This window comes from Sesamum indicum, linkage group LG8, assembly GCF_026168435.1.
Source record: "Sesamum indicum cultivar Baizhima isolate 11 linkage group LG8, ASM2616843v1, whole genome shotgun sequence".
Classification (NCBI taxonomy): domain Eukaryota; kingdom Viridiplantae; phylum Streptophyta; class Magnoliopsida; order Lamiales; family Pedaliaceae; genus Sesamum; species Sesamum indicum.
Window position 1 is genome coordinate 19909790 of NC_142664.1, and position 26617 is coordinate 19936406.

At 33.7% G+C, this 26617-nt stretch overlaps 5 protein-coding genes across 6 annotated transcripts; 2 read left to right on the forward strand and 3 right to left on the reverse strand.

The window, feature by feature from the left end:
- Positions 1-1780: 1780 nt before the first annotated feature.
- Positions 1781-3257, forward strand: LGT8 (glucosyl transferase family 8). Its single transcript, XM_020695693.2, has one exon. The coding sequence runs from the start codon at positions 1877-1879 to the stop codon at positions 3035-3037; it is 1161 nt and encodes a 386-aa protein (XP_020551352.1). The 5' UTR covers positions 1781-1876; the 3' UTR covers positions 3038-3257.
- A 388-nt stretch (positions 3258-3645) lies between these two features.
- Positions 3646-4593, reverse strand: GLP7 (germin-like protein 7). The gene has a single exon (XM_011088773.3). It carries the CDS (start codon positions 4493-4495, stop codon positions 3830-3832), a length of 666 nt encoding a protein of 221 aa, XP_011087075.1. The 5' UTR covers positions 4496-4593; the 3' UTR covers positions 3646-3829.
- Positions 4594-6079: 1486 nt separating this feature from the next.
- Positions 6080-11053, forward strand: LOC105168193 (neurofilament heavy protein). 2 transcript variants are annotated; one of them, XM_011088159.3, is made up of 8 exons: positions 6080-6227; positions 7090-7869; positions 7981-8382; positions 8506-8570; positions 9104-9178; positions 9963-10059; positions 10155-10223; positions 10590-11053. In XM_011088159.3, the coding sequence occupies exons 2-8, from the start codon at positions 7090-7092 to the stop codon at positions 10635-10637; spliced, it is 1536 nt and encodes a 511-aa protein (XP_011086461.1). In that variant the 5' UTR covers positions 6080-6227; the 3' UTR covers positions 10638-11053. The 2 variants fall into 2 exon arrangements, with proteins under 2 accessions (XP_011086461.1, XP_020551531.1); XM_020695872.2 differs by lacking the exon at positions 6080-6227 and having other exon boundaries at positions 6380-7869.
- A 446-nt stretch (positions 11054-11499) lies between these two features.
- FH8 (formin 8) lies at positions 11500-14537 on the reverse strand. Its single transcript, XM_011088160.3, has 2 exons — positions 13064-14537; positions 11500-12977 (listed from the first exon to the last, which is right to left on the reverse strand). Exons 1-2 carry the CDS (start codon positions 14185-14187, stop codon positions 11660-11662), a joined length of 2442 nt encoding a protein of 813 aa, XP_011086462.1. The 5' UTR covers positions 14188-14537; the 3' UTR covers positions 11500-11659.
- A 7077-nt stretch (positions 14538-21614) lies between these two features.
- Positions 21615-24126, reverse strand: LOC105168196 (two-component response regulator ARR17). The gene is made up of 5 exons (XM_011088161.3): positions 23619-24126; positions 23437-23516; positions 23251-23328; positions 23061-23131; positions 21615-22269 (listed from the first exon to the last, which is right to left on the reverse strand). The coding sequence occupies exons 1-5, from the start codon at positions 23788-23790 to the stop codon at positions 21948-21950; spliced, it is 723 nt and encodes a 240-aa protein (XP_011086463.1). The 5' UTR covers positions 23791-24126; the 3' UTR covers positions 21615-21947.
- Between the last annotated feature and the right edge of the window lie 2491 nt (positions 24127-26617).

The following is a 26617-nucleotide window of genomic DNA, read 5'->3' on the forward strand; positions in this document are numbered from 1 at the left end:
ATGAAATTTAAAAAATTAAAATAGAAAAACAACATCTCATTACATAAGAAATATTATTTTAAAGTGTTAAATTTAATTATGAATTTATAAAATATATTGTTGGATGTTTTCATACATTGAGATTATTTCAATAAATACTTATTATTTACATACTTCAGCATACATATAAAAAATACAGAATACAATATATGGTATATATGCTATTATATGATACTTTTTTCCGTATAGTAATATTTAGTAAAACGCATATAAAGATGTTAATAGTGTTATATTATATTTAATAAAATATTTAAAATTTATATTTTTTTACTTTATTTTTGGTAATATATATTTAAATATGTTTTATATTAATATTTATTTTATTTAACCTATTCAAAATAATAAATAATTATTTGACTATAAATCTTGCAAGTATAATTTTACATAAAATCTATTCCGAATCAATTGGGAATAGAATGCCTAATCCCGTACTGGAAAAAGAGAATGAAATTAAGGGTAAATTACATTGTCACCCCTAAAATTAAGTTAAATTACACAAATATCTATTATTTTTGAAAAAATTATAGCTACATCGTTTGAGGGGTGTTCATGTAATATTTTTCAATGGGCGTTTGTGTAATATTTGCCTCTAAATAAAGGATATAGTTGTACTTACACTATAACATTAAGAGGTATAGCTATAATTTAAAAAAAAAAAAAGAAAATATTGACGTAATTTACCTAAATAAATAAATAACATGTATTATATGAATTATTCAAATGCATTCATATTACTACATATCAAATTTTTGGAAAAAATTTATAATAATTTAGACATGGAACTTGTTTTCCCTATTAATAATTTCTACTCATATGCATATAAAATATACGAAAAAATCAGGAGTTCTAATCGATTATTTTATTTTAATTTTGTGCTCTTTTATATGATTAATTAAAGGGTGAATTACAATCGATCTTTCATCAAGTTGAATATAATTATCAATATTTTTTTATTATTTAAAAAATTATAAATACGCTGTTGTGGTTTGAAAAATTACAAATATCCACTCGAATGAAAAATAGTTATGTAGTCCCCTCAAATGACTGTAAGTTATTCTTAAATGTATGTAATTAAAATTTAAAATATCGATAATAATTTGAATTATGTTGATCATGTAGTTCATTTTGCCGGCGTGTTTGGAAATGAAGTCTCATATTGCCTGAAATAATTTAGTCTGTAGTAGAAGTACCATGTGTCAATGCGGTCTAATTCAAATAACGAAGTTTAGGTTCCACGATTTTAGAAGTTATGGATTCGAACCCCACCAACGTGTGAGAGGTTGTTCTATTGTATAGTAGGTGTTGTCTTTTTACTGTGATAGTAGAAATTTTTTAAATATAATTTATCTGATATTGTTGATCAAAATATGATTATTATAGTTGTTATAATTTTTTTATTATGTTATTTAAATATAATTTATTTGATATTATTAATTATCTTTATTAAATATAAATATTCAAGATAAATAATTATAATTAATTTTTTTAAAATAATAATAATTCATCAATTTAACCTAAAAAATAAAAAAAATAGAAGTACCATCCAATTCCCATTAAACAAATCCACGTTTTTGCATACACATAGATAGATGCATATAGATATAGAGAGAGAAACTGCGTACATACAAATATATGAATGTTGAGTGAGTGAACTTTTGTTGCTACCATTTCATACACAGTGAAACCCAATCTCCCTTTCTTTTTCAACAAAATATACTCCCAATAATAGCTAGCTAACCTCCCCTCCCCCCCCCCACCCATATATATATATATATATAGAGAGAGAGAGAGAGAGGAAGAGAGTCCCGTTTCCATTTCCTTCTCAAGAAAACAAGATATGGGTCTTTCAAGATTCTGTTCGGCCCTAATCCCTGCCGTTGCCTTCTTCCTCGTCGTCCTTCACTCGCCGTTGATGTCCCTCGGAATCCGTTCCTTCCCCAACACTGGTGGGTTAACGGTAACGGACTCTCACTTCAGGGATCACTTTGGGTTCGCCGAGGCGCCGGACTATCGCAACGGCGTCGACTGTCCTTTGACATTGACGTCGTCGTCGTCGTCCGGCGACTCAGTGACTTCATGTGACCCGTTGCTGGTTCACGTGGCGATGACCCTCGACTCCGAGTACCTCAGGGGATCAATGGCGGCGGTGCACTCAGTCCTCCGTCACGCCTCATGCCCGGAACACATTTTCTTCCATTTTATCGCTGCAGAGTTCGACCCGGAAAGCCCCCGGGTCCTGACCCGACTTGTGCGCTCAATATTCCCTTCTCTCAACTTCAAAGTCTACATTTTTCGGGAAGACACAGTCATCAATCTCATCTCTTCATCCATTCGGTCAGCACTGGAGAACCCGCTGAACTATGCCCGGAATTATCTGGGCGATATCATCGACCCGTGTGTGAGCCGGGTCATTTATCTGGACTCCGACATTGTATTTGTAGACGATATACTGAAGCTGTGGGGAGTGAAAATGGGAGAGGGGAGGATAATCGGGGCCCCGGAATATTGCCACGCGAATTTCACCAAGTACTTCACGGACAGCTTCTGGTCCGACCCGGTTCTGACCCGGGTATTCAAGTCCAGGAACCCGTGTTACTTCAACACGGGGGTTATGGTGATGGATTTGGAGAAATGGAGGGAGGGGCATTTCCGGAAGAAAATAGAGAACTGGATGGAACTGCAGAGAAAGAACCGGATATATGAGTTGGGTTCATTGCCCCCATTCTTGCTGGTTTTCGGTGGGAATGTGGAGCCCATTGATCATAGGTGGAATCAGCACGGGTTGGGTGGGGACAACGTCGCGGGATCATGTAGGGCGTTGCATCCTGGTCCAGTGAGCCTGCTTCACTGGAGTGGAAAGGGTAAGCCATGGGTGAGGCTCGATGAGAAGAGGCCTTGTCCGTTGGATTACCTCTGGGAGCCTTATGATTTGTTCAAGGGTTTGAAAGGGAAGGTACAACATCATCAGCATCAGGAACAATACTTGCAATTTGCCTAGTCATCTGGTTCAATTCTTTGATTTGCTGTGTACAGATTGAGGGTGGGTCATAACATTTTGTTAATTCTTTTTCTTTTATTTCTCCCCCATAAAAAAATATTACCACTCATCATTTGATTGATCCACATTAAATTTTTAGAGTCAGAGGAACCAATTTTGGATTTTACATTCATTCATATTGTACCAAAGATGACTACGAATAACATTTAGTTGTTCGATATTTACTTTTGCACCCGATGGTAACATTGTGTACAACTCGAATCCTTTACTTTGCTCTAATAATTTTATTTAATATTTTAAGTATAAATGTAACAACAAAATATTTTTTTAAAAATAAATTTATTGGCAATGATTTCAAGAAGTTAACAAAAATTATATTCAAATTTCAGGAGGAGTGATGCTATTATTCAAATATAAATGAGAAAAAAGAATAAAGAAAAATAGGCACATGGTAGAACCTGTCTTTTGGTGTATTCAATTGGGCAAGTGATGAAAATTTTTAAATATTTATGGAAATGCAATTTTATTTATTTATTTTTGAATTCTTGATTTGGTGTTGCATCACATGCATTTCCCGAATAGTCACAGCAGCCATGAACACTGTGGTGTGAGTAAAGAAATTCAAACAAATTATGACCGTTGGCATGTCCATTTATACCTATTATTTATGCCTATTCAATGCACATTGTCCTACCAAACTTTATTTTCTAGAACACTAAATTACAATTATTAGACAAATTAAAACATGGGGAGTATCAATATTTCAAATATAAAGGCATAAAAATGGTTGTTTTATCCTCCTAGGTTCCTCCTAATTTTAATGACATCTTGGCCAGTTACCTTGAACCCCTTCTTCAAAACATCGTCAGGCATTGGAGGGTTCGATGTGAATGTGGCAACAGACGAAATTTGGGCACCTGGGTTTTGGCTGCTCAGCCCCGATACAGCAAGTGCTGGCCTCATAAAGTCTGTATTGTACAAGAAATGAATTAGGCCTTTTGGGAATACGAAACAATCACCAGGACGGCGTAGTTGTTGAGTGTGGAGGCGATTCGAGGTGTCTACAAAACCGACCAAGAGGGAGCCCTCGAGCAGAATGGTCACCTCCGAGGCTCGAGGGTGGGCGTGGGGTGGGACGAGACCGTTAACTGCAATGTCGATACGTGCTAGGACTAAACCAAGAGTGTTGAGCCCTGGTAGGTTGTTGGTGTTGGTAAGAGTAACGTTGAAGTTAAATTGATTCATATTACCAGGCTCGGACAAGGCAGACGTGGCAAAATGGGATGCCAATGCGTGATCTGGATTGATGCATGGTACACCATTTGAGAAGAAATCACGGGGATGTTTTGTATCCGCGACGCAATAATCATTAAGCGGCTCCGGATCAGCTCTTCCCAAACTTGAAAAAGAAAATAGGCCCAAGAGGAGTTTGAGCAAGAAAACATAGTTGATTTCCATGATGAATTTATAGACCTTAATACGAGGAAAGTAGACAATTCTTGTTTTGGGACATAAACATCATCAAACAAAGATTATAACTTTATATATAGTAGCAAAAACCAAGTTACATTTTCATGAAGTAGCTATTGATTATTAATCCACAATCATAATGTCTATTTGAGTAGCTTTAGAGCATTGTATGAGGAGGAAAGAAGGCAAGTCATTGTGGTGGTCTGAAATTGACAAAAGAACACAAAGTGAAAGTGAGGTTTAAGCACTAGATTTCAACCTTTAATTGGGTATATTTGTCCAAAAAGTTCACTTTGTTACCACTCTTGAAGAGGTTATTGGGCTATGGCCCATTGATATTTAACTGGTCTTCAAAGTTAATCTTGGGCCACACTTACAATTGTAGGCCCATAATGAAAAAGATGTTCAAAGAGTTGAAAAGTCTCTGGAACTTTCTAATTCACCTGTAAATCCACTCATCCACATGAACTGGACCCTTCAACCTCATCTCATAATGAATGAATGAAACAAAGTTCAATGAACCAAGAAATCACTCTCAATCCTAAAACTCTAATAACCTTAATAAAATCAAGGGTAAATTATATTCATATTTTTTAAAATTATGTTAAAATATATAAATATTTCTCATTTTTTATAAAATTATAACTACACTCACTAAAAATATTAGTATAATATTTTTCAATAAATATTCATGTAAGTGGTCTATTTCAATCTAATTTCAAAGATCATCAATATAATTTATCGCAAAATCAAAGTGCCAATAATAATTCTTATACTTGTAAATGATGACTTAATGTTCTTATAGAGCCAAGCTTGTTTAGACATTTATCATTTTATTATTATTATTATTATTATATGAAAATTCCATATAATATATATAAATTGAAGGGTAAAGTATATTGACATACCTTAAAGTTAGATCCAAATATATAAACATTTCATGTCCTTTGTAAAATTATAAGTACAGTCCACATAAGATGTCACTGAATGTACCTTAGGGGATATTTGTGTAATTTTTTTTCATTAAATATAAAAAATACTTGTAATTACAACTGAATCGTACTTATAATTTTCTAAAAAAAAAAGAGATGTTTGTCTATTTAAATCTAACCTCGAGTGATGCCAATGTAGTTTACCCTAAATTTATACTACAAATCTTTTTATGACTAAATGAACGAGCTTGGATGATAAAGAACCAACTGCAAGAATATGATACTTTTATATATATATATATATATATATTTAAATTTATGACGTCAGTTCGAACTGATTTTGAAAATATTTTTTATACTAAATTCTAGAATTTTCAAGATTATAACAAATTTATGCATACACAAAATTGTAGTTTTTAGCAATTGTAAAATAATGCATAGTTAGGAAGGAATATTTAGCAAATAATTTGAAATTAGTGTAATGAAAATGCCCTTTTTACCATTAGTTCCATTAAATAAATTTCCAAGGAAAAAGAAATAGTTTAGTCCAATTGAATTCCAAGTGCAAGGGGGTCCACACGTGTCCCAACTCCACCTCCATTATTGATCAGAAAGATCTCGCACGTGCCAACCCATCTCTCTGTTTTTCTCCCCTCTCTTGACTGGCACTGCACTTCACTCTTTTCTTTCCTAGTGGGCCTTGAAAAGCCATCTCTATCTACCCACCATCTCATCATTATCTTCCATCTTGACTCTCTTTCGAGTGTTTTCATTACAAAAATCTTTAGGTAAACACTCAATCCAACTCACCCATTTTTCTTTATTTTCTCGTCAGTTTAGTACACTTTATGTCGTAGTCTGTGGGTTAAATATTTTGTTTTTTTGGTGAAATGTGGCATTTTTTGTTAATCTTTTAGGCGTTTGAGGTGAACCCATCTCGTACTTTGTTCATTTTTTAGATTAGTGTTCAAAGATAGCACTTTTCGAGCTGTGAGAGAAAGATCAAAGGCAAAAAAGCCGCATTTTTTGTACTTTGTTGTATGAGTATTATTGCAACTTTTTTTACTGTGTGTGTTCTTTTGTTTTCCCGTGCACTTGTTTCTGTGCTGATGATTGAGGTTTATCTGTTTCGGACCTTCCAGAAGAACCAGAAACAGACAATTGTCTTTTTTAACTGCGAAAAGTTGTAATTTTATGGATGATTGTTGCAGTGGACAAACATAGCACATGCGTTTGTTTTCAGTGCTTGCGTTTTCGTCGTCCCCTTTTGGTCTTCATTGGGATATCATTCCTGTTCTTGATTAGTTCTGTGTGTTGATGATTTCCCCATACTTGGGCTCAGCCCATGGTTTTAACTTTGTGGTTAGATTTCTGATTGGTCTCTATGGATATCTGAAAGTTGATGGATGAATCTTTAGATTAAACATGTCACATGGAAGACGAGGTGCTCCATCTATGTCCTTCAAGTAGTTAGGATTGGCCCGTTTGGTTAAGTTTATCCTCCCGATTGGTTGTTCCTTTTAGATTTCGTCATAGATGTTTAAGATACTACATCATAGTTGCAACATTCCTGAGCTTGTCATATTCAATGCTGTAAATCTTTGTTAGTAACAGTTCTGATTAAAGTTGAGATCTCGTGTTACGAAACAGATGGGTGAATCTGTGAAATCTGGTGCTGCTAGACTGGAAGTTTCAGTTTCATTTGGTAGGTTTGAGAATGATGCACTTTCTTGGGAGAAGTGGTCATCATTCTCTCCAAACAAGTATTTGGAGGAAGTTGGAAATTTATCGACGCCTGGATCAGTAGCCCAGAAGAAGGCATATTTTGAAGCTCACTACAAGAAGATTGCAGCTAGGAAAGCTGAGGAACTGGAGCAGGAAAAGTCGACGGACCCCGTTACTCCAAGGCCAGATATATCAAGCAAGGAAGATTATGCTGAAACTACATCAGAGGTAGATACTAAATTTGGTTTGTCCAATGGAGAGAAATTAGTTGCAGTTGTGCAGGAATATGAAGCCAAATTTGGTTTGTGCAATGGTGAGAAATTAGTTGAAGGAGTTGCAGAGGAAAATGAAGCTGGTGCCGATGAGGCAAAAGATGATGCTGCTAGGTCATCTGAAGGGGATGATCAGAGTGCCTGTACCAATGCTTCAATCAACGCAATCACTTCAAAGGAGGAAAAAGAGGATGATGCTGTTGCTGTCGAGTGTGAAACCTCTGCAATCGAGGAACCCAAGGATGAGTTGAATGGTAATTTGGATGAACCGGAATTAAATGTCAGAAAAGAAGCTGTGTTGGTTGGTCTTGAGACTCCTCGGAAGGGCTCTCAACCAGTGGAAAAACCTTCAGAAAGAAAAAAGGGCAGAGAACAATCAAGCAAAGTGAAAAAGGAAAATTCTAAGTTGAATTCACGGCCTATTGCTCAAAAGGTAAAAATATGAATGTATTTGCTTCTTTTAGTTAGAGTAATCCAGTATTCAACCTCTGTAGTATTCTGTTGGTTGATTTTGGAAATTGAATTATCGGTTTCTGGTTTTTAGGTAACTCCAGCAAGAAAGGAAAGAACTTTGGCTGGGACAAAGAAGAATGCTGTATCACCTGCAGCTAAACCATTGCAAACGTCAACTCCTATATACTCAAAGCGAGCCTCAACTTCCACACCGGTATCTGCCTCTCAGTCCTTGAAAAAGAAGGTGAACGGGTCACCAATATCAAAAAGTAAGAATTCTCCTGTTGGAGAAAGCAAGAGAGCAGCTCCTACATCCTTGCACATGTCTCTTAGTTTGGATCCCGGGAAATCTTGTGGTGCTCTCTCCATGGATAGGAAGTCATTGATAATGGAGAAAATGGGAGATAAGGATATTGTTAAGCGAGCTTTCAAGACTTTCCAGAATCGTACTAGTGTATCTACAACTGAAGAAAAACCAAGTCCTGTGAAGAGTGTACGTAATTTAGTTTTGATCTTTTAACCTTTCTTTGTCATCTACTTGTGCTATTATTCTTTCTCTTCTGGGGGTGGATGTGACAAGTTCTGATGTTCTACTTGTACATGTACATACTGACAGGTGTCGTCTACTGCATCTGAGCCAAAGATTTCCACTTCCCACACTCCTAGAAAGGGGAATGAAGGGTAATCCTTACTCTCATCTGTTAGAAAACTATCAATATAGGCCATTAATTTATTAGATTCAGACTGAGAACAATAGAAATACTATATTCTACATGACAAGTTTTTCATTTCAGTTATAAGTCCATTTTTACATTTTACGAGGTTAGCTCAACCAACAGGGTTACAAGGAACTCACCCATCTATGCAATCATGATTATATCTCCTTCATTTTCGCACTTGTAATTTTTTTTCACTTGATACATTGAAAAACTATTATGATAGCAAGATGCTTCTATTAAGTATTCTTAGTAGATAGTTGTTGTTTGGAAATCTCGCGTAACTGGACCTCTTTCTTTTCTAGTGACAGATTCTTTTTTAATACTTAGAATAATTCATTTTAAGAACAAATCATAAACTTGTATTTCTGATACACATATTGATCTAGAAAGTCTAACCGTCGACTTTAATCCTATGATCAAATCATTTGGTCTTTTCCTTTGCACTGGTTCAAATCTTACTTTGGACGTGTAACTCATTCATCATTTGAACTGTAGATTGAGGAAGGATGCTGAAAAGAGGGCAACTCAAAGGAGTCAATTGGGAACTAGATCAAATCCTCTGCCCACAGGGTGAGATTTTGAGATCTGTTCTCTAACCAATGATCATGCAAAAATTCATTTGTGTTTGTTTTGGGTCAGTAGACATAATATTGTCACCTTTCTTCCCCCCTACAAGCTACTTGTGAAATTACACTGTCATTTAAAATTTCACACAAAAAGCAGTTTCTACTGACTGAAATGCTGCATCAATGAACTAATAATCAAACTTCTTTACATGTAATATCTGTTTCCTCAGTATGTAAAAGTATGTTTTCAGTATGTCTTTAATTGGCTATGGAATTATTTAAGTTTGATAAGTCCTAACTGGAATGGAATGGTCAATTGCGCATAGAGTTTAAACAGAACAGGGTTTCTCTAACTATAATTTAAAGCACAAGTATTCATTTTTCTACAGTACATGCTGCAACTAGTTTGCTCAATAATGCAGGCAATGCTACTAGAAGTACCAATTTACAAATTTTGCCTGTTTGTTTATGGTGGGGGGAGGGAGGTGTTAACTGAACTAGTTAGTTGGTGAAAATAATGCCTACAAGGAGTTGACGCCCTCAGCTACGGCATGGTGCAGTTGTTTGCTTCTTTTGTACTCAATCCTTCCTTTAGTTTCTTCTAGTTGTGTCTCAGAATTTATTTTCATGATCTTCATACTCTTGAGTTGTTGTATTATAGTTTTTCGTTCCCAGTAGAATGTTATCTTTGGTTGAATCTATTATGAGTATTCTTATCCAGAATGTATTATTTTATTCCTTATTTGGATTTCTATAATTTGATAATCAAATTTTCAAGTTAATAACAGATCACATACAGTCTCTGGACTGGAAAGGAAAAATACAAAGGCAGTCTCACCCACTACTGGCTTGAGAAATGATGAGAAAGCTGAAAAGCGGAAAGAGGTATTTCCAACAACCCTGCCCTTCTGCTTGTGGCTTCTGCATGTGAATCTGGTGTCATTTTGAGTTATTTATTTAAGTAAACAAACTTGAAGCAGTTTCTAAAGAAGTTGGAGGCAAAATCAATCGCCAGAGAGACAGAAAAAGCTCAGCTTAGTAAATCAAAGGTATGCTTTTATTTCTGCAGTAAGATCTAGAAGACTACACCATTGTCATTTACTTGACCTTTGAACATGGTAAATATCAAGCTCTAAGACATAGTTCGTACTCCTGACATAAGCTTCATATGAATCGTGCGCCATGTGTATTAACTTATACAGAAGACAAATTTAAAGGAGTGACAGAGAATTGGCGGTGTGGGGGTATCTTGGTATGGGATTATTTTTGCCAAAAATCATTCAGATCTTGAATAGTCTGACTAGATAAGAAACAAGAAATCTATTATGAGATGCTTATTAGAAAGAGACACATGCCGTTAAAGTTTGTATTTGGTAAAATCACAGATTGATTTTCTTTCTTAAATGAATCTGCAGGTGGGTGTTAGCACGAGATCTGTCAACGGCCTGTCCCTGAATCGGTGAAGATTGTCTTCAAACATTTCCAGGTTGAGGAGAATCACATCTTCACAGAGAACATTTGCTGAACATGCTGGAAAGTCAAGCACCTGACAAGAACTGGCTTCTTGATGGAATCCAGACTTACTAATGAGCAGCAGCAGTTTTTGCAGTAAGGAAGATTCATATCCCTCCTGCCGTGAGGTCATATATCTTGCTTAGGAGATTAGAGCTTAGGATGTACTAGTTTCTGCATATACCTGCGTGGAGAAACTCAATTCTGTTTATCTTATTCGTGGGAGATCGTTTGTATATAGAAGGTTATATTTGTTTGTGTATCAACAGAGAGTTTTCTCATCAAAATGAGGCACCATAATGTGTATTGTACTAGCACATTCCAACCCTATTAAATTTGATTCCTGGTAGAACATTTTCGACGCTTATTTGATGGTGAGATTGTGACTCGCCGTTGCAGACTAAAGATGGTAGAAGAGCAGCAGTGACTGCTATTGAGTAATTCTGTGAAAAGAAATGTCTTCTTGTACCACTCATCCAAGACCGTTAGATGAAAGGAGAGTAGGTGATGAGAACTGCCCTTACCAATGATATGGAATTGTTAGAACATGTCAGTTTATTGCAAATGTTGTATATTAATAAGATGCTGTGCTTTTACTATAATCTGGTAATCTGTAGGCAGCTATTGGTAAAATATGTAGGGGCTGTTTCATTGCCTGATGCAAGATCCTTAAGAGATCATCTTCAGTTGCATATTTCAAAATAAATTATCTCCATGAAATATAAGCCAAGAGAATAAAAAATTCTGACCATTGTTCTGAGATATGATCTTGTCAGGACTGCAAAGATGTAAAACAAAGCAGGTAACTAATGATTGGAAAAAAAATGAACTCTTTTCCTTTCTATACAAATCAGAATAACAATGGAAAAGAATCTTACACTTGAAGAATTAGAACAACAAATTAAAGCATTTGCAGTGTCAATTTTCTTCCTTTTTTGTCTATACAAAACTCAAACTCCTGTCGCTTTCATTATCATACCTCTGAATCATTATCCGAGTCATTAGAACTGCTCATGGAACTCTCTGACATAAAATTTGCTGGAAGCTTTGGGAACCTGAAAACTCTGGGAGATCCAGGTGATGACGATCCAGCAACAGATGATACAGGTTTTCTCTTCTGCACATTTCTTGCAATGTCTATACAAACCTGATCAACCATTCCCAGGAAATCTCTAACTATGACAAAAAGCTGAAAAGGATTCGCTCCTTTATCTTTGGACGATCCCGCTTGATAGTAATCTGTTGTTTTCTTGACGATCTCCATCACTCTTGTTTGCTCTTCCTTGAGTACTTTTACTTCTAATTCAGCGGTATCAAGAAAACCATTCATCTCGCCTGCAAATCCTCCATCAGGTCTGCATTTCACCACTATTGTTCGTGTTTCCACCACTTGAGCTGCTAATGCGGAGCTTGTTTTGACAAGGAGATCGAAGTCCAATGTGGCTGCCTTTTTCACGTTTGTGAATTCGGCGCTTAGGCCACCGATCACTGGCAAACCGAGCATCATGTATTCCCTTTCTTTATCATCTTTGGACGCAAACTGATCGAGGCTTTGGCTCCCAGAATTGCTGCTCTGACTACTTGTCCTGCTCAAACTACGGTTTCTGTTAAGCACACAGCGTTTGCCCTCTGCCCTGACGACTTCTTGGACGACAAACTGAAGCAGAGTTGTTTTTCCATCAGAGCTTTTCACATCAGATAGTTTCCTCAGAGCAGTAAGGTTGAAAGCTTGTGCATTTCCTCTGGATGTCCCTGCATTTAACCGATTCCCAGCTTTAAGCACTGCTTCCAAGAGTTTCAAGAAGAGCCCTCGAGTTCTGAGTTCTTTGCATGCTGATTCAAGAGATTGTAAGGATCCCTTGATCTGTGAAACCTCAGTGTCATAGTTTAATCTGAAGAGCATGGCACTGAAACGAGCGAAGGCAGATGGAACGGCTTTAAGGAGATGATAGAGGAAGGATTCAGCATCAGCAAGTCTTGTGGGATCTCCATCGAATGCAAGGATTTCAGATGCTTCTTCATTAGTTGGAGCTATTCTTGAGAGCTTTTCTATTGTATCGGAGTTTAGGCCATGTCCCTCTATTAGTGCATCAATAATTTCTTGTCTGGAGATGCCAAGAGACTTGAGCACAATTGCTGTGTTTTGGGATTTACGGGTGTCGAGAATGAAAATCTGAGAGGGGGGACCTGATTTATCTCCACTTGGGCTCGCTGATCTCCCGTCTCGTTGAGGAGACTTTCTGTTCGTGGCAACGTATCCGAAGAGTGCTTCCATAAGATCACCATCAAACCTGCATTCACATAAGGTAAGTTGGACCTCATATAAGAATAACAAATAAAAAGAGGTGAACAGAGTATAGTAGTTGAGGGTCATTACTTGAAAGAGCCCTTATCAATTTTGTCCCACACCATGGAATGCTCTACATTTGGATTCACCTTATCCCAATGCAACGGCTTGAGTTTCACCTGTCCATTCCCATTGCTCGATGTGTCTTCTCCAAGTGAAGACGAGCGCTTGCTAGGCTCTCCCTTAGGCACAGGTGGTGGTTTCAATGACGAAGCTGCGGAACCAGAACTAGGTGGCGGTGGTGGTGGTGGAGCAGGACCTTTGTTTGATGGAATAGGTGGTGGAGGAGGTGGTGCCGCCACTTTCCCTTTCGGAACCGCCCCAACAGCCAGCGGTATCTGCGGTGGCACCAGTGGCAATGATGACAGAGATTGTGGTGATGCTCCTGGTGGTGGAGGTAAAGTTGCATTTTTGACAAGTTGAACTGATGAATATTGTTTTCCCTCAACTCTAACAGCCATCTGAGTTGAAACTGAAGGTGTTTTCTTGAATATCTGCTCTTCATTGTCTCCCCAAATAGGACTTTGAGAAGTTGAAGACTTTCCCCTAAGCAAAGGAGCTTCTTGTACTGGTGTCCTATACCTCCTCTCTCTGTCACTAACCGTTCTCTTCTCTTCCTCTTCTTGCTCATCACTCAAGTTCTTATAATACTGTTTCTTGAAACTACTCCTGTTTTCTCCCTCTTGTAACTTCCTCCAGTACAGCACATCCAAGCCATCCTCATCAACAATCACTCCCTTAACGTTACCGTTGAACCGCATAAAATCACCATTTTGGGGCGCCACGGCGTTAGTCCCTCCATGAGCAGCAGCAGCAGCAGTGCTACCGTTCTCCCTCTTCCGTCTCGAGTACCTTAGCAGGAAAAAGAAGAGAAGCCCGGATAAGACCAGAGTGCTAGCAGCTGTCACACCGATGGCCTTCCCCACCGCCGACCTTGTTGATGATCTACGTTGCGGTTGTGGTGGTGGGATTGAGGTGGTTGGTGGAGGGATGTTAGGCTGATCATTTACCGGAGTAGGTGGCGGTGGAGAAAATGGATAGTAAGTCTGGATGTTTTGTGGAGAAGTTGATTGAGAAAAAAATTGAGGAATATCAGAAATGAAGAGGAGAATGAAGAGACAGAGAATTGTGGGTGGGTGGAAATGTGCAGCCATGATCACCAGCAGCTTGTAAAGAATTGAAGAGTTTCTGAAGTTGAACCACTTCTTTTCTGATTTGTTTTGATCATTGCTTAATGATTTTGCTTTGAGGAATACTGCTTTTCTTTTCTTGGTTTGGTTTGGTTTGGTTGCTGAAAGTGTCAAAGGAGAGCAGTTGGCTGTTGTTTTGGGTATATTTAAGCCTTCCCGGGCTTCTTGGGCCGAAATGACTAAAATGCCCTTGTATCGAGTTTTTCTTACAAAGCCCTGACGAAGAAAAATGACGAGAATCAGGGTTAATATTGGAGTTAATTCAGACCCTCTGACTACTACATTCAATATTTTGTGCACTGTACGTATGATCAAGATATATATGTTGAACGTGTATTTTACTAATTAAATTATCGTTAATACTCGGTGATTAAGGGATGTGGAAATGTTCCTCCATCCCTCTTCATGATTTAATCTTCAGTTAAACTTCCAATGGCGGAATTTGTTGAATTAGTGTGATCTTACCGAGTAATCTTTTTGTTTAAGAATTAAACATAGGATTATTATATTATTAAGGGAGGATTAAGAACACGACAGCGATGTCTTACACGGAATAAGGGGAGAAAGTCAGAAGGAAGACTCCATCAAATAAAGACACAATTCTGCGATTTTAGGTCATGAGCCATGGAAGAAAGAGTCATTTGTAGTCCACAAGAAATAGTCCAAGTCTTTTGTATGGTTCTACATTGCCAAGATGCATTGAGATGGACTTCTTAAAAATATCGCAAGCTGCTCACGATGTCTTAGACTAGTGATTAAGGTTGAGATTTTATGAACAAATTCTAGTTCCATCGAACGTGTGAGTATTTATTTGTCTTCACTTTGCAAATTTATTGTAATTTGCTCAAATGATCATAGTGATACTAATGTATTGATTGAACTGATATATCAGTGTTGCTCAATTTATTGAAATATAGATATAATCATGTAATTACCATTTCAAAAGAAAGAAAAGAAAAGAGCACAATCAAGATTATTATTAATTAATTTAAAGGGCAAAATTTGGGAAATTTTAATTTAGATCAGGCTCGATCATATTAAATTTAGTCAATTGTTGATTGTACTACACTTGCTATGTAATTGATGTTCAATTTAAAATGAGAAATAAAATGATCATTCACGTGATAGGTATAATAGGATTGGCAAAAAAAAAAAAAAATAATAATGGGGATGGGTAAAATGGTCTAATTAAAGAATTTGGACAAGATTGTCTTGTGATGATAATTGGAATTGAGTGGAAAAAGTAAGAATTGTTCTCATGCAAAAAGATGGAGGTGGTTCACCTAAATACTTGCCCCCCACCCTCTAAAAAAATACAAATGGTCAAGAATCCAAGAAAATAGTTCCAGAACAATTTTTAGAGAGAAACAAGGAATTTTTACACAAAAAAAATTTAAAAAATAGAGAGAAGTACGGAAGAAATGTACCATAATGTTTGGATTTGTTTTCTCAGTATTTTGTTGTGTTTTATGGAGATAGAAAGGGAAAAATAAAGATATATGTGTGTATGTTGGAGATAGTATGTATGTTTGATTTGTTTATGGAGATAATTTTGAATAAGTATTGTATGTTGAGTATTGTATTTTGAGAGACAAAAATTACTATTTATTGTCAAATCATGTCTTTTTTATATATATTTATGTATATGTATGTGTGTATATATATATGTAGGTATTTATGTTAAAACAATTTAAAACACCTAAATAAAGTAATTTTAAATGATGACAAACATTGAGTATGTTCTGACTCGCCCTGAAAATAACTCAAAAATGAAAACAAACATAGTGTACATATTTCAGCCTATTTGTTAGCGTATTTGTTGTCAGGTCGTTCTTGTAATTCAGAATCCAAATAATTCAGCATACTAATAAGAGTTGGACATTTCAGCAACCTCCAACCAGACTAGCACAATGCGAATACAATTGAAAACAATGAAGTGGTTGGAGGAAATGGAAAGGTTAATTTAGGCAATTTGCACTATTACAAATTGCACGATGATGATGAACGGAATTGACATTTTGGATGGTTTGAGGTTAGAGAAGTGTGTGTGTGTGTGTGTGTGTATGTGAAGTCAACCAAACTAACACAGATCTGAATTTGGAATTGGAATATGTTATAAAATTGCAAAAGTGCTTTTCCTGATTTCTCTGACTTTTTGCTTTTCTTCTTCTTCTGGGCCACATTTAATTTGTTATTATGACTTCAAATTCAAACTTTGGGATGGGTTGTTGACAATTTATAGTTTTCATAACTTTGGTTGGCGCCATTCAATGCTGTACATAAATAATTCTCATTCATCAAACTCAATTTATCTTTGGTGAAATTTGAAAAGTTGAAAAAAGAAAATCATTATAAAAAAAGAATTCATGAAAAATCTTCTTGGTATTCGAAAAATGATGCAATTTGCCTCCTTATCTAGACGGGTTTTTTGTGTTATGGTTGTATTTTCTTTTTTGTAGGGATTTTTTTTGAATTTTTCTATTTTTGTAGGGGGTAAATTGCATTTAACTCGAGTAAGTTGTAAAGAAAGCTGTAAGTTAGGCAATAGTAAGAGTTGAGTGTGTTTGAAAATAAAAGTTAAAACTGAAAAATGCTGTTTGAAAAAATAATTTAATATTTATGGTTTTATTAATGAATTGTAGCAGTTGGTCGAGGGTTGCTTAAACTTTTGACTTAAATCAACTTAAGTTAAATAATTTAAAAACAAAAACGGTAAAGAAAAGACGCTTATTTTTTTATAATAAGTTGAGAAGCGCTTATTTTAAATGCTTGCAAGCACCCCTTTTTCGTCAAATTATGAACTTGTGCAAAGATTATGAAAAGAAAGATAATCATAAGATATGAGATTTAAAAAACTCGCGTTGCTCAAAATCGATTTCTACTAAATTGTTTTGAGTGAAAAATAACAATAAAGGTCACATATCAATTATTTATAATAAAAAGTATTGGAAATTACAACTTTACCCTGACAAAGGATTTTTTTTTTTTTTTTTTTTCACGAGTGCAGAGTTTGAATGTAATGTTAAGTCAAATTTTAAATAGGAACATCCATGTCCTGATCGATTTGGATTTTCTATTTGTAAATTACAAGGGGTTTTCTTTATATTTGTCTTGATTATAAATACCTTTTCATTGTTTGAAAAATTACAAATACCCCCTTGAAATTACAAATATCCTAATATATACCTCCTGCAATGAGTTGTTCTAAAAAGGTATTTGTTACGATATTTATAATTTTATAAAAATATTTATAATTTTTCAAATAAAATCTCAAAGGAACTCATTGCAACTTACGTTGACATATAATATCATAGTACATAAATTTCAAGAAAAAGTTTTATTACCTGATAATTATGTATTAAATGCAATATAATAACAATAAAAGATCCAAATTGATGAGGACATGACGGTTGCTATTTAATTCTTCCCGTGAATTCATTTACTGCAATGGATAAGAACAAAAAATATACAAATCTATAAATATAGGGTGTTTTATTTAGGGTAAATTACAACTATTTTCCTAAAATTTGGCATAATTATGAATACCCTCGTTATTTAAAAAATTACAAATACTCCCCTCAAATTAAAAGTAATTGTGTAGTTCCTAGTGGTGAAGTGAACATTACTATTTTACCCTATTTGAATTTTTTTAAAAAATAAAAAAAAGTATTTGAAAAAATATAAAAAAAAATTAAGGATAGATAAAATAAATAATCTAGAGGGAATATTAATTTATAAAAATATTTAGAAAATTATAATTTATAATCCAAAAGGGCATTCTGGTCAGTTCACCATTAAAATTGGATGGCAACCTAACGAAATAGGTTCGTAGTGAGACGGATGTTAAAATCAGAGTATTTGTAATTGTTCAAACAATAAAAAAGTATTTATAATTATGTCAAATTTCAGGAAAAATGGTTATAATTTATCTTTTTATTTATTATATATGAGAGCGTCCATTTATTGACATGGATGGTATGATGATATATTGAAGGTGAAGTTATTACCTATGTTGTCAGTTAAAGACGAGGTTCTATTAACAAGTTTGAGTCGATAGAATTGAATTTATTAAAAAATATAAGTATTTATCTTATTTTATGTGAATTTATCGAATACAGAGGTTTATAACTGTCCTAAAACTTACTGGGAATCATCATTTTACCTATCATCAACTTTCACAATCCAAGTTTATATTTTGGGGTAGAAAAACAAACTAAAAATGTTAATTTTATTTTCATATATTTAAAAAAGTTGAGTTTGAGTTTAATTTATTACTAATTTCAGTTGAATTTGCAAGTTGTGCACTATTGGTAAATAGATTTAATTTCAAATTCAAATTATAAGTTAAGTTGCCGGCCAAATGATGAGGTTTGTAATTAATATATATGAATAATTAAATTAAGTAGAGATTATAAGTAATATTTAATTTTTTTCATTATTATTATTATTATTATTATTCAGTGAGATTGGAATGGGGCCAAAATGGGCCTATTTGAGATGGGCCAAATTTAAATAAAAAATTCCATGGATGGAGTTACATAAGTATAGGTCAAATCATACTAATTATTTTTTATTGATTTTTACTCCTCGGCCCAATATATCTTTGTAATATAATATTATCACAATTAGTTAACTAACAAAAAATATTTAATTGAAACTATATATATATGTGTATATAATCACTTATCATGAAAAAATAAAAGTAAAAATGAAGAATTGGTCAACCACTCCACAACATGCACATCTCATACCATTCTTCTTTAATTTTGTATTCAATCAATTTCAAAAATTAGATCGGAGCCCATACCCTCCCCCCCCCCCCCCTCTCAAGAATGATATAAATTATCAAATACTTTTAAGGATATATGCACTTTTTTATAAAATGGACTCAATTCGATCATATCATTGCTTGTCTAAACCGTCCAATCTGGTCCTCAATCTACAATGTACAACTATTCACATCATATTGATATGACAAGTCCAAATAAATCAAAAGCGATAAGTGCCTCGCTGCTCCATTGCTAGACTTGTTCAATTGAGTGTTTTTGTTGCAATACCGAATATTATCGGACCAAACTATCTGACCTTAGTAACATAAGGTAATAAGTGGAGCCCATCAATGTTCTTCCGATCTTAATCTTTTACTACTGGTTTTGGGGATCACCAATGCAAATTGAAAAGATACTTGAGAACAACAATCTTGATAGAACAACCTCGTCATCAATCCCATATCACTATATTTGGTGTCCCATTTGTTTTTGGTCTGCATAAATATCTTTTGGTGCTCTTTTTTTTCATAAAAAAGAAATTATGACATTTTTCTCTCTGAATATGTTTATCGTTATCTTTTTTTTATCAAAAATTTGTTATTATATATAAGGTAAAATATACTTTGCTCCCCTGAATTATTCGTAATATAACATTTACCGTCCTAAATTAATAAATGTAATACTTACTCCCTTGAGTTTGTAAAGTATAATAAATTTTCAACTGTTTAGCTCACTAATTATATTATAATCAAAAGATACTTTTTTCAATTAAATGTTTTTTTATTAAACTTAAAATGCAAATTTCTTAAAAAAAATTCTTTGAACTAAATATATATATAATATAAGAAAAATACTGTTAAAAAATTGTAGGGGGTAAGTGTTATATTTGTTAGTTTAAGGTGATAAATATTACATTAATAATAGTTAAGGGGGCAAAATGTATTTTATTCTTATATATCAACCTTACTAAAAAATAATAAAAAAATATTTTATTTTAAATAATTTTAAAGAATTCCGCACATATATAGAATTTGCCACAATCTAGTTATTGAGCTCCAAGAATGAGGATATCAACACAACATATCTTGACATTTTCCCAATTCCTGGAGGGTATATTTGTACATGTTGCCGGTTTCATTATTGGTAAGAAGGTAATAACAATAAAATTACTATTTGATCCATTTCTCCACTTTCTCTATATGATTAGAGTTTGCCCAATGAGGACCCATATTTGTAATTTTGGATCTCCATTCTCAACCTTTCTTATAAGTGAAATTTCTCTATTACCCTTAATTATTATTCTATTTCCGGGTCAACTATTTATCCTATTTCCTCAAGGACAAAAATCAGGTAAATTTCATTTTAGTCCCTTATTTTTAATTTTAACCTCAAAATAATTCATATCTTTTCAACTCACTTCGAATTAGTCCTTCCGAGTCCGATGAGTGATTTTCTATATTACCCTTATGAAACACTTCTCTCTCTCTTTCTCTCTTCTTTATACATAAAATCACTTGTCATTCACTTTTTATTTTTAATTACAATTTCATTTTTCTTTTAAAAACTTAAAAATATATAACCTTTTAATTGAAAATAATTTATTTTTGGTCAATTATTCAAATAATAAATTGATTAATGATATATTAATATAATTATTATGAATTTAATGAACTTACTGAAATTTTCAAATAAAAAAAATTGAACAAATAAGTTGGAGAAAAAAGTTTGAATAAAAAAATAGAGCAAAAATATTTAAACAAAAAACTTCTAAATTAGAACATAAATAGGAAAATAAATATGTCGAATAAAATGATGAAGAATGGGTATATAAAACCCATATTAATTCGTATTTTTCTCTCTTCTCAACTTCTATTTTTCTTTTTCTTCTCACTCTTTTTTCAATAATTTCTCATAACTTTCTTCTACTTTTTTTTAATAATTTATTACTTATACAATTAACATATATATTTTTTTAAAACAATAATTTATCCAATATTTTATATTTTAACAAACACATTGTTACAATCAGATACATAGGTACGTTGTCTTCTTTTCTAGACTCATCGAATGTGCCGGACTACTAATAAGAGAAATTGACAATTTTGACCCTGACTGGTTTCCATCCCCATCATCTTCAATATATATATATATATATATAGTCCACACTCAATGAGTGTATGGCGACAGTGAAAATGGGCAGACAATGTCATATTATCGATCCCACTAATAATGGGAGGAGGTGTTGTGAATGATGTTGTTGGGGCAGCTCAGCAACTGTACTAAAAGATGCTTTGTTTTTTAAAATGTGGGATGACATGTAATGTGTTTTGGCTGCCACCAAGCCATATTTTTGGCATGTAATAATAACATAATAAATAATTAAATTAATTACATAATAATTTTTCTATATTTATTATCTAATTAATTATTTTTAAAAAAAATATTATATAATTAATTGAAATTTAATCAAATTCATGTATTCAGAATTAAGCCCACCCCACCCAACACACAGGACAATAATAGGAAAAACCCGAAAGGGAACACATCAAAGGATGTCTAGTTCAAATCCGAATCCAATATTCCCTTTAGCAGACAAGAATTGACATTAAATAAAGACCCGTATCCGAATCAAATCAATCTAAATCCGCATATCTCCAATTCCAACCACAATGGATCTGTCATCAAAGATTTTCTTTAATTACCATATCTCAGCCACAATCATGATGACAAAAAGTCATGTATCAACAAGATCAAAAAAAAAATTAATAGGCTAATGAATTTTTGACTTTGTATTCACATTCTCTGTGGGACTTGGACTTGGTGCTGTGGTTGGATCAAGAACCATCTGTAGGGCCAAAAAATCGGGACTTGCCGATGGGCCGATTGGCTGGCTGACTGGCTCGTCCGATAGGAAGGGAACAAGGGACTCAAAAACTGTGTTTCTTGGACAGGTTTTTACTTGTCGTTGCTTGTTTTGAACCGTCTCGTGGGAGAATCTAGGGACGGAGGGGAGCACGGTCTGGATGGCAAGGACAAAAATGATCTTGGCGAACATGGGGATGAAATGGACGGTGGCGATGGACTTGAGGATGCGTTGTCTGGTGAGGATGAGGATGAGAGTGAAAAGTCGGAGTTGTCTTGTAATTTCCTCTTGTTGAAACCTCCTCCATCTTGTCTCTGCATTCGACCTTCACCGAACATACAGCTCTTCAGTCGTTTAACGTCCGACAATTTCACAGGCTTTACTATGAAATCTTCAGCTCCTTCTTCCAAACATCTGATATTGAACAACAACAACTAATCAGACACAAATACTACCGTTAGGCAATCAATTCAAGAAACGGACAGATACTGCAGGTGCTCGTCTCGAGCACAAGAATATCCAGATATAGTAACTTTTCATGTTCTTGTCTGTCATTCCCCTTCATATTGTACTCAAAGAATTGTTCTGCCTTTAAACCTAAACTAGAAAAGTGGGACAACAACAGATTAAACAATCTAAAACAGAAGGTCATTGCAAAGTCGTTCCCACGAATTTATGGACTATGGTTACTCCAACTACTTTACACATACTTTACCAAAAGGATCCTATGCTATTTCACACCAGACATTGTTTATCTTTTGACCTGGATAAGATTTAATATTGCTGCAAACTAAATTGAGTTGAATTCTTCCAAATTTGGCTTAGATATAAGTGTTGGTTGTCGATTCATTAATTGTAGTCGTTTGCGAAGGCTAGTTGCAAATAAACTATGATCAAGCATATGCTGAAGTCGTTCGCGATGACTAGTTGCAAATAAACTATAATCAAGCATCCGACGGTGACCGTCCTACCTCAACTAAATTATCATAAACAGCAACACTATTAAACAACAAAAAACAGTACCAAAAGCATATTGAAACAGAGATATTATTGTTATTTCAGCAGAACAACTTCGCAATAGTCCAATCAATATAATTTAGTATATTTCTTGCAAAGAATTTACGCGAATTGAACTTTGAACAAGCAGGAACATCCGTGGAACTAGAGGAAGAAAGGCATTGGCAGTCAAGACAAATGGGATTCACCTGTCAATCCTAGCTAAAATGTTCTCGGATGACATGATCACAACTGGGATTTCTCTGAAAGTAGATGAACCCTGTTCAAAGAGCAGCAATCAAGAACATTTTAGCTCATTCTGTCTTTAAATTACCAATGATTTGCAAGCAAAAAAATACGAAGGCAAATTAGAGGAAGTTGGGGATCAGCAATATCAACCTTGATCTTTTTCAACAATTCATAGCCAGTCATTCCAGGCATGCAATAGTCTGTAATGATCAGATCTACCTTTAAACCCTGAAAATCAAATCAAACTATCCATTATCTCAATCAACTTCACCCAAGAAAAGGAAAAGGAACCATCAAAACACAGACACAAATCAAACAAGCATTCCCCTCACTTACATCATCAAAACCAACAGAAGTTTCCTCCTCATCCAATCCCAAGAACTGCAAAGCCCTCATCCCACTATCCACTGCTGTCACTGCAACATATATACCCAAATTGTCAGAAATCACAGAAGACACACAAAAAAAAATGAAAGAAACACCCCAATTTAATTCAAGAAAAAGCCCATTTCTCTCACCTTTGCAACAAGTGATCTTGAGCAATCTCTCAATGACTTTTCTATCAACAAGACTGTCATCCACAGCAAGAACATGAACCTCATGATGGGTATCACTATATGCTGACAAATCATCCACCCCTTCACCCTTCTCCAACCTCCTCAATCTAGAAAACACTCCATTTTTAGCCATTTTCCAAGAAAATCTCAACAGCCCAGATGAAGAAAACCTCAAGACTTTCTATAACACTCCTTCACCAAGAATCTTCAGCTCAAAAGCTCACACACACACACACACTACAGCTCCGTATAAAAGGCAGAGGAAAAAGAGGAGATGGGCAGAGAAAATGTGTGTTGAAAATGCACATATAATGGTCAATCTGTCTGCATCATCATCAAAAATATATATGATATACCACACGTCTTTTCCTTCCACTTAATTTATGTAATAAGAAAAAGAAAAAATGAGTCTTCAAAATCAAATCTGAAGAAATCTACTTTTTAAATACACAAAAAGCATACGGCTGAGATTCTGAAATCCACTTTGTTGGTGATCTGATTTTTTCATATCCGCCACGAGAGAGAGAGAGAGAGAGAGAGATTTTGGAGGTTTTCAAAGCTGCAGTATTTCGCGGGATTTTGAAGGGGTGAATTTGTAATAGCGCCGTCAGAATTAAAAGTGCGGACAATAACTGACGCCGTTGGCGCATTAAATGAAGCTGGAATTAGCAGAGTTATCTCTCGTGGTAATAAATGCTTGTACTTTGCGCTAATAGTGTAGCACACTTCAATCGTCAAATTAGAATGGATAAACATACAAAAAAAATGCAATTAATACCTTATGATATTATAAATAAGTATATATTTTTATTAAAAAATAATTTATCTTTTTATATTTTAAAAAATATAGCAATTGAATCTCTTGTATTTTTTGAAATGAAACAATTTACCTCCTTGTGTTTTTCAAAATAAAGTAATTTACTTCTTTAGACAGAGAAGTAAATTGCTCGTTTTAGAAAACACATGGGGTAAACTAATATTATTTTTTTCATATAGGATAATTTGCTCATTTGAAATATCACAAAAAGATAAATTGCATTAAACTCAATAAATTATATCAGACTACATAGAGTTTGTCATAATTATAAATACTCCTTTATTATTTAAGAAATTATAAATATTTACTGAAAGTAACAATCATTTTTAACAAATACCCCTCATGGGAGCCCATTATATAAGATAATTATTAAAAGATTACGAGTGATATTTTAATTTTTCAAATATCGAGAGAGTATTTATCTTGTTTGATTGGTGAGGTTGATATATTACGGTTGAAAATTTATGAGTTCGAGTTCCATGAATGTGTATTTATATCTACTTCTTTATTAGTTTATTATTTTTTATTTTATTTAAATGTATTCGTTGATTTGTATTAAAAATATAATAAATTATATATTGTAAAAAAAAATAGTTGGAACTTTAATGACCAGACAAGCATGGTGGTGGTAAATTTGGGTTCAATTTGATTTAAATAAATTAAATAAATCAAATCATATGGAGACAGTTAAGTTTGACTTTGTTGAGTTGATTAAAATTTTGTTATATAATATAATAATAAAAATTGAGGTGCAGCACAACAATGGAAATGCATTGTTTGATTTGACTCTCTCATGTAATTCATACTTAATTTTGACACTTTCTTTAATTTTGCAAATGCGATTTTGTCAACTCTAAGACCCATAACATATTGTTGTTTCCACGCAAACACGTTTCATGGTTGCTGTTTTTGAACGGCTTAAATTAAATTAATTTAAATCAAAAGTTATAAATAGTTATTTATTTATTTTTATATTTATTAGTAAAATTTTAAATATTATGTTTTTTTTCCCTAATTACTATGAGTTCGTAACTTTTATTGTCAGATACTCTTAATTTTTGCTACTGCTTAACTTATAATATTTTTCTGTAACTTATTCTTACCACAAAACCAAAAGCTATTGCAAAACACTCGTTGAGTTATAGAGAAAGTTGTAAGTTAAGCAGTAGTAAAAATTGAAAGTGTTTGAAAATAAAAATTAAAACTGAAGAAAAACTTGAAGATGGACTGTTTAGAAAAATAATTTAATATTTTAATTTTACCAATAAGTTACGGAAGTTTATAGAAGCTATTTATATCTTTTGATTTAAATCAACTTAATAATTTAAACAATTCAAAAACAAAAAAATACTGTTTTTAACTTATTTTCAGTACTAATCTGATAAGTGCCGATTTTCGTTATTTGCAAAACACCCCCTTAATATAAATGAATTGCTATGATGGTATGATGAGTATAAAATTCAAACTTTTAGTATTATGGAAAAGAAAATCAAAGAATCAATATTTGATAATAAAGAAATTAAAAGATTTAATTTTACATAACAAAAGAAGTCTTTATTTTAGGATAACATTTAATATATGTCGTCGATTTATTCATTATCAAATGTTATATCATTTATTATAAATGAATTAAAATACAAAAATTTAATTTCAAGAAAATTTTCTAACTAAGTCTGCTTACGCTATAATCCCTTTTGCTTCGAGGGGGTATTCTCAAACGACGAACCCTTATATTCAGTGAAAGTCCGTTGTCCCCGTCTCTTTATTTATAGACGATATAGGGTTGTGAAATTGCATATATGATCACAAAAGCTTTATAAAAAGTCGACTGCGTGACTTTTTGTGTTAGAACGATTTATTTAAAACAGATCAACAAACGAAAGATAAACAAAAACATTTCAAAATAAAATAAAAGATGAAGTACATTTTAAATGTTTTAAAAATTCCAAAAAAAGAAAAAGTCAAAAACATGATATTTTATATTAAAAAAATAAACAAACAAACAATCCCCAAATTGGAAAAACTAATTAACAGTTTGCATTTTAAAACTAATAAAAATGAAAAAGAAATATTAGTTGAGAAAGAGAGAATATCTTAATTGGAAAAGACAAGAAAGAGATAGAGAAAGAGGAGAAGATCTGGG

Bases quoted from the DNA above. Each gene is read 5' to 3' on its own strand.
- LOC105168193 (XM_011088159.3), top strand. From the start codon at position 7,090: ATGGGTGAATCTGTGAAATCTGGTGCTGCTAGACTGGAAGTTTCAGTT. The intron at 8,571-9,103 runs GTAATCCTTACT...TTTGAACTGTAG, and splicing joins CCTAGAAAGGGGAATGAAGG to ATTGAGGAAGGATGCTGAAA. The intron at 9,179-9,962 runs GTGAGATTTTGA...AGTTAATAACAG, and splicing joins TCAAATCCTCTGCCCACAGG to ATCACATACAGTCTCTGGAC.
- FH8 (XM_011088160.3), bottom strand. From the start codon at position 14,187: ATGGCTGCACATTTCCACCCACCCACAATTCTCTGTCTCTTCATTCTC. The intron at 12,978-13,063 runs GTAATGACCCTC...ATGTGAATGCAG, and splicing joins ATTGATAAGGGCTCTTTCAA to GTTTGATGGTGATCTTATGG.
- GLP7 (XM_011088773.3), bottom strand. From the start codon at position 4,495: ATGGAAATCAACTATGTTTTCTTGCTCAAACTCCTCTTGGGCCTATTT.
- LOC105168196 (XM_011088161.3), bottom strand. From the start codon at position 23,790: ATGGCTAAAAATGGAGTGTTTTCTAGATTGAGGAGGTTGGAGAAGGGT. The intron at 23,517-23,618 runs GTGAGAGAAATG...TATATGTTGCAG, and splicing joins CAAGATCACTTGTTGCAAAG to TGACAGCAGTGGATAGTGGG. The intron at 23,329-23,436 runs GTAAGTGAGGGG...TTTGATTTTCAG, and splicing joins CTTCTGTTGGTTTTGATGAT to GGTTTAAAGGTAGATCTGAT.
- LGT8 (XM_020695693.2), top strand. From the start codon at position 1,877: ATGGGTCTTTCAAGATTCTGTTCGGCCCTAATCCCTGCCGTTGCCTTC.